Source organism: Rhinopithecus roxellana, chromosome 2 (genome assembly GCF_007565055.1).
Source record: "Rhinopithecus roxellana isolate Shanxi Qingling chromosome 2, ASM756505v1, whole genome shotgun sequence".
Taxonomy (NCBI): domain Eukaryota; kingdom Metazoa; phylum Chordata; class Mammalia; order Primates; family Cercopithecidae; genus Rhinopithecus; species Rhinopithecus roxellana.
This window is the reverse complement of record NC_044550.1, coordinates 146,031,571-146,045,644: the sequence shown is the minus strand read 5'-3', so window position 1 is coordinate 146,045,644 and position 14,074 is coordinate 146,031,571. Positions and strand designations below refer to the sequence as shown.

The 14,074-nt window shown below is 36.9% G+C and overlaps 1 protein-coding gene across 4 annotated transcripts in view; it reads left to right on the top strand.

The window, feature by feature from the left end:
• The window catches only part of ATP8A1 (ATPase phospholipid transporting 8A1), a 267,599-nt gene that overhangs the window by 52,929 nt on the left and 200,596 nt on the right, over positions 1–14,074 (top strand). For all 4 annotated transcript variants that reach the window (XM_030921962.1, XM_010363768.2, XM_030921978.1 and 1 more), the window contains one exon: positions 11,257–11,297. In XM_030921962.1, the coding sequence (XP_030777822.1) occupies positions 11,257–11,297 (41 nt within the window). The remainder of the gene's footprint in view (positions 1–11,256; positions 11,298–14,074) is intronic.

Here is a 14,074-nt window from a genome sequence, read left to right as displayed (position 1 = left end):
ATCACAGCATGGAGGCCTAGGAAAGGATTGAGTTCAGGTGCAAACTAAGGTATTTGGGAAAATTTGTAAATGCTTCCTAATGACTAAATTTGCTTTTTTAAAACCCAGGTGTATTCCCTGGAGTATGGTCTGTATACATTCTGCATATGAGAATGTGTGGAAGATAGAGTTGCAATACTTGGCAGCCCATTGATTAAGTGGTTTGATGCTATAGTTGAATGAAGGCTACATTGTTTAATATTGTGCCTTATTTTATTATGATACTAAGCATTAGATTAGAATAAGTAACAAAGCAGTTTTGTTCTAATTATTTAGAAAAGGTCACATGAAATTCTTTTAAACTAGGCACATAGCTAAAAATAATAAATCGACTCATATTCACCTATATCTTCCTTCCCCAGAGCTACATCAGTCAGCCTTTTCTGAATGGAGTTGAGTGAGTGATGGCTGAGAGCCACTAACAAGACTACTTCCCTGCAGGGCACGTAGTTGCTCATCTCCCACTGGAAACCATTTCACCTTTAAAGTCCTTTGTGAAAAAGGTGTTGAGTTGATGTGGATTGAATGTGTTTCAGGTTGTTAAGCATTAAATGACCTACTAACAAGGCAGAGTTCATCTGGTTCAATTCATTTGAGTGCTGTTCAAAGGGATGTATTATGCTAAGGGACTTAAAATAGCAACACATTTCTTGCCTGCCAAAAAAGAGAGTGTTGCTCCCTTTTTGTCTCTCTGGAGGTACCCCCACATCTGATCCGTTCAGTAGACCTGAACATACCCCCTGCCACATGTATGTTGGCTTACCTATAAATGGTTTTTAGAAAGTAGTGTTTCAATGATCCTAGGGACTTAAAATTAAGCATATTATGGCCTAAGTAATTTCAGACATCTATAAGATTTTTAATATTTTCAGATTATCACAAAGATCTGAGTTTTATGCAAATACTAAGATCTAACCATTGAACTGGGTAGATGTCTTCAGCAGTAGCTATGGATGGAGAGGAGATATTTGTGGGGAAAGACAGCTCCAGATTGTCTTTCGTTTTTTTGTTTTTAGAAGTTGCACACAAAGGAGCGAAACCCATTGAGGTAATGTGGGAAGATGGTTAAAGTGAGAGGACTGATTTTATGGTTGGCTTTATGACTTTGCTCTGCACTTTATTCCTGTATGGGCATACTCCACTCACACTGTCCTTTATTTTTAAATTTCAACCAGGTAGTCTGCTTTCATGGGAATTTTTCTCTCTCCTGTTTTTGCCAAACCCAAATAAGTTGTATTAACATATTTTCTGGGGAAAATGGGTGTGATTCAAAGTTAGAACATTTGTTATTTTAATTCAGAAAGTCTTTATTGAACATCTTTCTCATGTAGGACCCTGTGTAGAAAATGCAGAGAGAAACAAATCATGCTCGCCCTACAGGAAATTATAATCTTGTAGGGAAGATAAGATGCAGACTGATAGAATTCAAGGTTAAAAAAAAAAAAAAAAAAAAAAAAAAAACACCAAATGAGAGATGTAGGGATTCCAAAATGCCGTTTGAGGGGTTCGTGAAATTAAGAATGGAACTTTGGTAAGCAGGTATCAGGGTAGTAACTGTGAGTGATGCAGGGTGAAAGGACTAATATGAGCATTACTGTGGAAGTGGGAAGACATGAGATGTACTCTGGAAATAGCAATAGTCTGTTTTGGCCAGGGCATAGAATCCATGTCATGAAACAATGAAGTGCAGGGACAGGGAGGCAAGTAAGAGTCATTTTTCTGAGTCTTTTGAAAACCAGGGTGAGGAACTTGGATGGAATTCTGAAAAGTATGGATAGGCTTCCACTTGTACTTTTGAAAGAATTTGATGGCTCTATGGAAAGGTGGCAGGGAGAGGCACAGAGAGATTGATTTTCTTATTAAGGAGAGGGGACAGACTGTGTCAATTAGAAGACAAAGGAGAGCACACAGTGGATAGATTCAACTGGACCTGGCAATGGAGAGAAACCCAGTCAAATACCAAGTGCTGCCAAATCTAAAGACCAGGACTGAGACACCTACTAAATCCAGCATTTAAAAGAAGTTGCCATTGTTCATTTTTCTTAACTAGAGAGTAGTTGTGGAGCTCTGAAAACTGAAGCCAGATCACAAGGAGTTGTGGAATGACTGATGGGTGAGGCAGTGGAGGGAGATTTTTCTTTCAAGGAATTTCTCAGTTAAGCAGAGGAAAAAGTAAGGGACTCATGACTGTGGGCAGGAATAAGGGAAAGCATTTTGAGAACAGGGTATTGCTGGTCTTTGTGCTCCGATCACATTGTGCCACTTATATTGATTTTTAATAAGCCATTCGTTCTCAGATTTGTGTGTCAGAATCCCCTGGAGCTTTTGTTAAAACACAGAATGCTGGAACTCACACCTAGAGTTTCTGTAGGCCTGGAGTGGAGCCCCAGAGTTTCATTTTTAAACTCTCAGTGACACTGCTGGTGAGGGGGTCATACTTTTAGGACAGCTCATTTAAAGGTTGTATAAATGAGGTGATAGAAGTAGTATCAACCAATTGGACATCAATATATGTATTATTATATGTATTACATGGTTGAAAGAGGAATCCAGGAAGTTTCCTTTGTCTTTTGTGTCAGTGGACACTAATGGTTCAGCCAAGCACCCGGTGGTTTAATGTAACCTTTATAGACAAGTTTATACAAGAGACCCTTCCTGTGCCGTGTCAGTTTGTGCCACACTGAGGCTTTTGACTTAAAGTTGTCTTTGGAAGTAAGAGTCTATATAGTGAATAAAATAATGTTTTAATGTTGGCATATTGGCTTTCGTTCTTTGCCCCAGTCAAAGCCATAGTCTCAGCTGTACTCCAGTCCTTGATGACCTAAAATTCCTCTTAAATGCTGACTCAGAGAAAGGAAGGTGGAGCACACTACATTTTCTGTGGTTTTACTTTTCCTCTATGGCAACAGTAGTGTCCGTTGTCTTTTTGGATGACTTGCCTCTTCTTACCCACTTAAGAAATGATAGGCCGGGAGTGGTGGCTCACACCTGTAATCCCAGCACTTTGGAAGGCCAAGGTGGGTGGATGACGAGGTCAGGAGATCAAGACCAGCCTGACCAACATGATGAAACCCCATCTCTACTAAAAATACAAAAATTAGCCAGGTGTGGTGGCGCACACCTGTAATCCCAGCTACTCAGGAGGCTGAGGCAGGAGAATTGCTTGAGGAGGTGGAGGTTACAGTGAGCTGAGATTGTGCCACTGCACTACAACCTGGGCGACAAAGCGAGACTCCATCTCCAAAAAAAAAAAAAAAAAAGATATTATTTCCCAAGTAGGACCCCCAGTGACACTTTCGGCAGTGGCCCCAGCAGTAGACCATTCTGATTGGGGTGGTGGGTGGGTGGCATGCTTCTCTCAGAGAAGCTGGTGTTAGAGTGTAAGTTAGCACCTGCACCTGTGCAATATTTGATAGAGTCCTGAGAAACCGGCCACTTCCTCCAGGGCGTTTGATTGAGGAATTCCGAATGTACTTTAACAGAATGCTTTCATTTCAAAAAAGAAACCTATTACAACAAAGCTGTTACCTTGTATCCTGCTAAATGAAAACAAGTTACATTTGAGGTAATTGTTTAGTCTGAACTCTCCCATGGCGGGACTGTCAGACTAATTAGGCTGTTTGAAAACTATAGCAGGTGTGTGGTTGGAACCGGAAAGATGCAGTGGAGGAGTTTTGCATTTTTTTTTTTTTTTTTTTTTATTATACTTTAAGTTCTAGGGTACATGTGCATAACGTGCAGGTTTGTTACATATGTATACTTATGCCATGTTGGTGTGCTGCACCCATCAACTCGTCAGCACCCATCAATTCATCATTTGAGTTTTGCATTTAAAACAATGAGCTGTCAAGGCACCACCGGCCATTCTGACAATCCTGCCGTAACTTATTCCTACTCCCCTTCACCAGGCTTCTTTAATCATCTCTGCTAGGCTCACCTTCTTAACGCTTTCCATATATTGGAGGAATGTCATCTTCCTAAATGAAGGTTATTTGGAAGAACACAGTCACCTCCTTGTTGAAATCTAATCCGGTTATATTGTGACTGGTTTCTTGAACACATTCTAAATGTACAAAATTTTGGCCTTGGCTGTGTATTGTGAGGTTTACCTAATTCTCTACTGAAATGAATACATTAAAAAAAAAAAAAAAAAAAAAAAAAAACTCTGGAATCAGAATAGCAGCTCTGTTACTTTTGCCCAACAACCCTAAATGCTCATCACAGGCCCGGCATTGTTTGCTTTCTCTAAACTTAGGTTAGTGCCGGGTCAGGGGAGGTCGGTGATTTAAAAATAGCTAGATTGCTAATTCAGTCACCGGCATAAAACATGTAGTGGTGTTTATTTTCATTGTTCCAAGGACTGGGTGTTTAAGAACCATTTCTAAAAGATAACAATGAATTATAGGATTGACTTGTTTCCTTGGCCAGTGTTCAAGTCTTGGTTTGTACGGAAACTTTTTTTTATGTTGTGAGCTGACTTTTAACTTCAACAGAGTATACTCATCTATATTCCAAGATGAGGCTAGCCTCAAGTTTGTGTATTTCCTTTCTTCATTTCTGTGTTCTGGTTTTGTATTTCAAGAACAAAACAAATGGGGGGTGGGGTAGAAGTATGCTCTCATTTCTAAGGAGCCTACAGCACTGCAGATGCAGCAGGCCCATGCAGCAAATGTTGAGCAGCAAGGTTCTGTAATACTTTCAAAGAAGCGTTACTCTATTTAGTTAGGATTCCAACTCAGCATAGGGATGTAAAGGTAGTTTATACTTTGATTAATGCAGACCACTACAGCCTTCAGAATAAATATCAAATACTCATCAGATTGACAAAATTCATGGAATTGTTAAGTTTGTGCTTGTCTCAGTTTATAGTCAGTGGAAATTTATACATTGCTGGTAAAAGTGTGGAGTGCTGTAGATTCTTGGGTATCTGGTTGTATCTGATGAAACTGCAAACTCAAATGTCCTGGAGTTAGCAATGTTCTTTGGGGCATTCTATCTTACAGGATATAACCATGTGAATATATTTCATTGCTTGGTAGTAGAAAAAAAATAGAAGTGAGAATTTGCTCCGGGGGAGAATAGTTGAATGCTTTATGATGCAGCTGTTGTGGAAAATTGAGTTGTCGCACACAGGGCAAGGACAGCTCTGTGCCTACCCCTAGGACACCTGGAAGTGTGATGCTGAACACTGCCTAAGACAAGGGCGAGACGGACTAGCTAGTGATTTATAGTATGCTGTCTAAGATTTGAAACTCCCTTGTAGCCACCCCAGACTAACTTCTCTACTTAGTTTAAGCATATACAGAGATTGATGGCTTAACTAGTTTTACTGGCTGCACAGTTTGCCTTGGCTAGTCAACTAGAGGGTGGAAAAGACGCCACTGGAAACTTGCCTGGACTTTCCTGAAATTCAGATTTCACATACATACCATGGAGCTTCGAAATTCATGTTGAGGATGAAAGAGAAGGGCTCCTGGGGAGCTGTACCTATCAGTCTCTCAGGCCTCTGATGCTTTTGTGGGCTTTCATTTTCCTGCTGTACCATATCCTTTGCCTTGAGTAAAGTCTTTTGTGAATACATCCTGTGAAGTCTTATGAGTTCGCTTAATTATCCAACCCGTTGTAATTGACACATCTATGCCACGGAGTATTTTCCAAAAAAGAATTAAATATCTCTGCTTTTCATTAAAGTATTTATGGCATGTTGAGTGGAAAACCAAGTGGCAGAGAAATTTTAAAAGGGAAAGAAAAAGCAGGAATGTCCATGTTTGTCTAGAGGAAGGTGTGCAAGGATTCATCAGTTAGCACTCCTTCTGTGAGAAAGTGGCCTTGAGAAGAGGAATGTCAGCTTTTACCCTGTATACATACCTGTCTTGCTGGAAACATGTATTGATTTTGTCATTTGGTAGAAAATATTGAATATATATTTAAAAGTTTCTTAGATGTGTACATTTGGGCAGTATGCCACATTTTTCTAAGTATTTCTCCAATAATGAATTGAGAGGGAACATTTGGGTGGAGAGGAGAATGCACTGCTTGACTGGAGGCAAAGATTCGCAAAAGGTCAGTTGGAGAAAGGAGGTAAATAAGTTTAAACCTGGAGAGAAAATTAATCGGAGCAAGGTTGAGGGAAAATGAGCACATACAGAAGATGGAGGCGTCAAGCAGATTTGGAGCAGGACGGCAGAAGTGCAGCCGTTTTGGAGGCGGTTTTCCACGTGAGTGCCACTGGCTTCCACTATCCGTTATTGAGTGAAGACTCTGGCATAATCTGTTGGATATGAGAAGCCTGTTGTGACACTTCCTATGTGTTAAGTGGAACCCAACAAAGTGGATCAAGGCTATTTTTACGTGTGAACTAACAAACATCTGCAAAGTCGCAGCATATTGAGGAGGGCTAGATTAAATTACAGAGCTGGAAGGGGTGGCCCTGAGCTGATACCAGAGAACAGTTTGTGTTACTGCCTCTGAAGGTTACATAACCATTTCTAACTGCTTGCACTGAAAATCAGTTTAGTCACTTATAAAACTGAGATGTCTATTTTAAACAAATGTTAAAATAGTTCATTGGCATCTTTTTATATAGCTATTTTTTTAATTCAGTTATAGTTCACATACCATATAATTCACCATGTTGAAGGATACAGTTCAGTGGTGTTTAGTGCATTCACAAGGTTATGCATCGATCACCGCAACCTTAATTCTAGAACATTTTCGTCAATCCAAAAAGAAACCCTATATATGTAAGCAGTCTTTCTTTCTTCCTTGAGTCCGTTGCAATCACTAACCTACCTTTCGCTCTGCGAATTTGTCTGTTCTTGGCATCTTCTGTACATGGGATCATACAGTACGTGGCCCTTTGTGTCTGAGTTCTTTCACTTAGCATATCTCCAAGATTCAGTCACGTCATTGTATCTGTACTTAAATTCTTTTTATGGCAGAATAACATTCCATTTAATGGCTATACCACATTTTGTTTATTGATTCATCAGTTGATAGACATTTGGGTTGCTTCTACTCTTTGGCTATTATGAATAATGTTTCAGTGAACATTCATATACAAGTTTTGTGTGAACATATGTTTTCCATTCACTTGGGTATATACCTAGTAGTAGAATTTCTGGGTCTGTAGTAACTGTGCTTAACTTTTTGAGGAACTGCCAAAGTATTTTCCTATATAACTATTTATTAGATGTCATCTGTATGTTATTTTTAACATGAGCCCTACTAGGTAGTGGAGTTGTATCTTTAGTAAATTTATAACTGTTACAGTGGTCTCATATGATCCTATAACAGGTAAGAATATTAGTGGATCCAGCATGCCACCCAGCTAGTGCTTACTGAGCACCTTTATGTCGGTGTGTGCTGTGTGATAACACCGGAACGGTAACAGTGAGTATAACAGAGAAGGTTTCTCTTGTCATGGATCTTACAATCTAGGGGAAGAGACAGCCCTTAAATAATCCTATTTAATTAAGTATACAGTAAAACTGTGACGCTGTGATAAGTGCTCTAAAGGAAAAGTGCACGGAGCTCATTTAGATTTGGGGGTGAGGAGGAAGGACTGGGTGTCAACACAATGTCCCCTGAAAAAGTGCTGTTAAAGCTGAGATCTACAAGGTGTATGTACAAGTTAACTAGGTAGGGATGGAGGGAAAGAGAATTCTTGGCATGGAAACATGTGCAAAGGATTTGAGATAGCAGAGAGCATGGTGAGCTCACTACAGAGGGCATAAAAGGAGAGTGTGTTGGGAGTGGCAGGAAGTAATGATGGGAAAAAGGCAAGAGCTGCTTCATGAAAGGCCTTGTAGATGTTTGGATTTATTTTTTGAGCCTAGGGAAGCCAATTGAAGAGTTCTGAGCAAGGGTTGACCCAAGTTTGTGTATATGGACTGATACATAATAATGTGTAATTATTACATTTATGTAAAATCATCATAGATAATACTTATAGCTACATTGTAGAAACTGAATTTGAAAGCGATTAAGAATGAATGCAGGAAACTAGCCTGAGGCTAATACAGACATCCAGTTGGGAGGGGGTGGTTCCTGGAACTAGGGGTGCTGACACTGATGATGGTAGAGAAGATTTTAAAATATTGGCAGATTTTGAGATGCTTGAGGCACAAAATCAACAGGATGTTTTTAGTAGTAAAAATTATTCCAGATGTTCAAAGGCATTTTTCTGTAAGAGTTTTAAAAAGGGTTAAACAGGGAGGCATATGAGCATAATAAAACTGCCAAAAAATCATAATGCAGCATTATTAACAAAGAGAAATTAAGTTGCTTCAAAAGCATTGCTACAGAAACAACAAAACAAAGGTTAAAAAAAACTATACCCAAACTAATAAGTGAATGTAACAAAATTACAGGATGATAAGATCATTGTACAAAAATTTAATGCATTTCTAAATACTGCCAACAACTGGAAAATAGAATAAAAAGTAATCCTCATGATATTAAGGGAAAAAAATCAAGAATTAAATCTAGTGAAAGACCCATTCACAGAAAACTATAAAACATATCTAAGAAAAATTAAGATGTGAATAAATAGAGAAAGATAGCTTGTCCATGAATTGGAAGACTTGAGACCCAAATCAAATTCCAGGAAGATAGTGTGTTCTCCAGAGTTTATTCATCCTGTCTAATCTGAAGTCTTATTCGTCATGTCAAATATCTTGATTTTAGAAATATTGGACACTGATAGTTTTTTTAAAAACTAAGTATTACAGCTGGGAGAATTACTGAGATAGGATCAGAAGGAAGTAAATGGCAATAAAGAGCTCTAGACCCTATTGACCAGTTTTTTTCTAAATTTATGCAAACTTATAGCCCAGTCATTCTGTCAGTTGATCTTGGGTGTAGTTGATTGGAACAGGACTTTACCATCTCTTTTTGTTACCATCTCTCTCATTATATTGTAGCCACTGGGTTACATGATTAAAGGGGAGTGTGCTCTTATTTACTTATTTATTATTTATTTATTTATTTATTTATTTATTTATTTTGAGACAGAGTCTCACCCTGTCGCCCAGGCTGGAGTGAAGTGGCGTGATCTTGGCTCACTGCAACCTCCCCCTCCCAGGTTCAAGTCATTCTCCTGCCTCAACCTCCTGAGTAGCTGGGACTACAGGTGTGCACCACCATGCCTGGCTAATTTTTTTGGTATTTTTTAGTAGAGACAGGTTTCACCATGTTGGTCAGGCTGGTCTCGAACGCTTGACCTCAGGTGATCCGCTCACCTCGGCCTCCCAAAGTGCTGGGATTACAGGCGTGCGCTACCGCGCCCGGCCCTCATTTATTCTTTATGCTTGGTTACAACTGATTTTTAGGGACATACTGTTGGACTCTGGCAGAGACAGCACCTCTTGCTTTTCTACCAGAGGTTTTTTTGACTCCGAGTCAGAAGCTCCAAACCCCTACTGCTCCATGATCAACGTCAAGCAGGGGATTTACTCCTGGGATCAGTTTGGGTGAGCTCTGCAGGCATTAGAGTTTTGTTTTGGGATAGTGATCAATTTAAGGTGCCTGTGCTTTAGATCCTTGGTCCATACCTGTTTAAGTACTGTAAAAATCAGCACTTTAACTTATACAGTTAAGATATTATACTGGAAATACTTTATTTTAGCTCTTTAGCTTGAAATTATTTTTTTAAAATTAACAAAATTGATTCACCAAAATGCACTGTGAGGTATTCATTCATTTGTTTTATAAGCATCTGAATATCCTATATACCAAAAGTGCTGCAAGTACAAGAAATAAAAAATGGTTAAGACACAATGCATATGTTCAGGGAATTTAGAGACATAAAAAGATAATATTTTAATTTAAATAATTTATCTTGTGACACTGATTTCAAAACATTTTTGTTTGTAATTAATATTAAATTTGCTATTTAACATTTTGGATATTATTGTGATACTTTTAGAGGGTTCAGCCTTCATCTATCCCAACATCAAAAGAAACTGAATCAAATGTTTTTGTACCTATGCATTATTCATTTTGCAAATATTTACTGAGTAACTACTGTGTGCCAGGTACTGTGCTGTTTCCAGGGAATGTAATATTAAAACAAATATTAAATGCTTTTCCCTCATAGAATTTACATCTGGATAATTTGTTGATGGGCCTTGACATATTTCTCTCCATAAGTACTAAGTGCTGTGCTTGCTACCTCACATACTCTCTTATCCTGTTTTATTTTTATTTTTATTTTTTGGTGTTTATTAGCATACTCAGTGTTATAGATAACATCGCAGGAAAAAAAGTATACTGGGTAACCCTACTGATGTGAAGCAGTAGCAAAACCCTACCCCCCATCATAATTTAATTCTTTTGCTTTTTTTTTTCTTTCCAGAAAACCAAATATAGAAAATTTGGATTTTTAGGGCCAGGCACGGTGGCTCACTCCTGTAATCCAAGCACTTTGGGAGGCTAAGGCAGGCAGATCACTTGAGGTCAGGAGTTTAAGATCGGCCTGGCCAACATGATGAAATGCTGTCTCTACTAAAAATACAAAAATTAGCCATGTATGGTGGCGCACGCCTGTAGTCCCAGCTACCTGGGAGGCTGAGGCAGGAGAATGGCTTAAACCCGGGAAGTGGAGGTTGCAGTGAGCCAAGACTGCGCCATTGCACTCCAGCCTGGGTGACAGGGCGAAACTCCGTCTCAAAAAAAAAAAAAAAAGAAAAGGAAAAAAAAGAAAAGAAAAAAATTGGGTTGTTTTTTGTTTTTGCTTTTTGCATTACTGTAAACCTAAAGGTGCAAATTATTTCTATGTTGGCTTTCTGTGTTAAATTTTTGCTGAACTATTAGAAATCTATTACTCTGTGCTTGTGATTCTTCTTTTTAAACATTGCTACTCTTGTAGCATCTGAAATGTTTTTAAGCTTGTCACTTCCTTTTTCACATCATTTTTGTGGCTTTCTCCTCCAGCTGAGCCCCATAGTTCCTCTGTGTGCTAAAGAAAGCCCTTAGTAACACCAATGAGATTGCTCTCTGTTATAGATATGTTATTGTAGGATCTAAAATACGTTGGTTGTTTCTAATTCTTTGTGTAATTTTACATATTCTTGCTATCATAATTCGATTTGTAGCCTATAAAAATTGCTACTAGATATTTTGACTGAAGCTATTTGTTTAAAATGATTATTCCATCAGAAACGGCCTTTTCATAGTAAAAAACTTTCTTTAAAATGTCACCTTTTCTCTTTCCAGTTTTGAGAAATGGTGCTTGGGAAATTGTCCACTGGGAAAAGGTATGCATTGATTTTTCTTTTGTTGCAGGAGAGGAAATGCATAGCGGTGTACTCTAGTAGATATAATATTTTGTATAATATAAGCAAATGTCAAGAATTTTACTAATATAAAAGCTTTTTAGTAATATAAACATGCATGGAGTCTTCAGTCACATTCATTTAGTATTTCTGCTATATTATAGAAAGACTTACTTTGAAGAATAATATCTAGAACTTTTTGTTTTCTTCATAGTATATTTTGAGTACTGTTTTCATAGATTTTATTTAACCATGACCTGTTTTGTGTTGTAATTTTTTGCTTTAATCATCTACTGTCCAAGTAAAAATAAGAATTTGAGTTCTGATATTTTACTTCTGCATATTTTACTTCAAATTCATATAGTGAGACTAATTACATTTGCTTACCACTGATTCCTTTAAAACAAAAATCTTACAAATTAAACAGTGTTTTCTAATGAAATCAGTTGTATAACATCAAAGGTTAATTTGTTTATAGGACCTCTAACATGGCAGTTAGTAGGTTAAGTCATAATTTAACAAATGTTATTCAGGTGTTTATTCTTTTCAGACTTCCCTTTCAAAAGGTAAGCAATTATTATTAGTTCTCCCTTAGTTCTGGAAGAAGATTTAAAATCTAGTCATCCACAAATGAATAGCTTTGGTAACTTGGTAAAAGACTTGGAGGCTGCGCTGCCCTTCTTAGGCCACTTTATTTCCTGGGATTGCCAGGACATTAGAGGTGTATCTCACAGGACAATATCTTGCTAGGACAATCGAAGTGTAACCAGTAGTTTATTTGCACTTCAGTACTTCCCAGCTGGTTGAAGTCCATGCCCTTGATTCTACCTTGTCATGATCATCTTTTATTTCTGCAGGGGATACCTTGTACCCCCCAATCAAAAATTAATTAAATTTCCGTTGATTTTCCATCAGTGGCTAGAATAGAGACTGACATCTCCCCTTTCATATAGTTGAAAATTGACCCCTCTTTTTTCTTTGGTTTTCGACATGAGAGCAACAAACAGGAAAATACCTTGGTGTGCTTTATTTATTTCTGTGACAGGAATCTCTTTTTCAGAATAACAAAATAAACAAAAATGCTAAAAGCAATTTCAAAATAAATTTCTTTTCTACTCTTTTCTGGCACCTGTGAATTTAAACATTTTAGAAAGAAGACAGATAGGATATAATCAGGTAGGATATAATCAAGTATAATAAGTTTAATTTTATTATAAATATTATTTTACCTAGGGTTGTTAGTGTAGTTAACGTAAATATGCATGCTAGTAAATAACCTAGGCTGCTTGCTCAGAAAATAGAAAGTCGGGAAATAATAATGTACTACTTCACTCTAAACCTTTAAAATGTCTTATTTTCCTAATAAACAAGCTTTATTTCAAGATTATGCTAACCTACCTGGATTATTGTGACTCTTACTCTTCCTATTTTTGACAGACAAATCACCAGCCAGGATTACCCATAATAATAGCATTTTCAGTCATCTCACGGGTCAATGGCACACCTAACCTGGGCATCCCATTTTGAGATAGAGAAGGACAGAGTTTAAAGTGTTGCCAAAGTCATCCAGCCCCAAAGAGCTGAAGTTATTTAATAATTAGAATTATAGAACTAATTAGAATCACTAAAAGTTGGTTCAGTGATGAAATCATGAAAATATTAAAAAATTAACATCACTCTTAAGTTGGCAGCATCAAGTTTGAAAATAAAGTGAGGAAGAGGTCTCATTCCCAGTGGCCTTATGGGATGCCTGCAAGTAAGTTTAACATATGTGTATGACTAAAGAAAGCATCCAAACTTTGATATTCAAGATTCATACAAATTTACAAATATGTCATATTCCCAGAAAAAAGTGAAATATCACTTGTTCCAAATTATGAAGTAATATAATCCCAGGGAAATTATTATATTTTCCTCAAGAATTGACTAAATTTTTCATCTGATTTGCCGAAATAAACAGTGAAGAAAGTAGAATATATGTTGGAAAAATGAGCAGTGTGCTAAGATTAACTACAGGTGAAATAGAAAGCAAAAGTTATTAAAATACTGTGGATTGTTTGCAAAAATAGACATTGATGAGTAGAATAACATGGAGCAGATTTAAATAGTATAGAATAAAATATAGTGCCCTGAAATAAAGCCTGTTTAATATTTGAAAAAGGCAAAAATTATTTTTTAAAGAATTATGTTGTCACAGATTAGCAATTTTAAGAAATAGTATTTGAATATTTAGTTTGTAACTAAGTCACAACCTATGCTAAAATAAATTTCAACTGACTAAAAGAGTTAAATGTTAAAACATTGTTTTTAGAAAACATACAAATAGAATAAAGGCTTTAATATTTGAAGAGGAGCAATATCTCAATCTATAGAATTAGGTTATATAAATTTTAAAACTAATACACAACAAAAACTGCCACAAATAAGTAGGCAGGCTATGTGAAATATTTGCACCAAATAGGACAAATGATTAAGATCACTGTTATATAAAAAAAGAAAACTTGACAGTAAACCAGAAATATGATAATCAGATTCAGTATAATATTCAACCTAATAAAAGTTGCAAATTTAAACCATATTGAAGTTTCATTTGCTACCTATTCAATAAATAAAAAGAAACTTGTATTTCAGATTTTTTATTTTTATGAAATATTTTATTTACATCCTATTGTGAACGAGCAGTTTGGCTATTTATATTGAGAACTGTAAAAAGGGGATTCTGGAAATTTATCCCAAGAAAAGAATCATAAAGTTGGAGA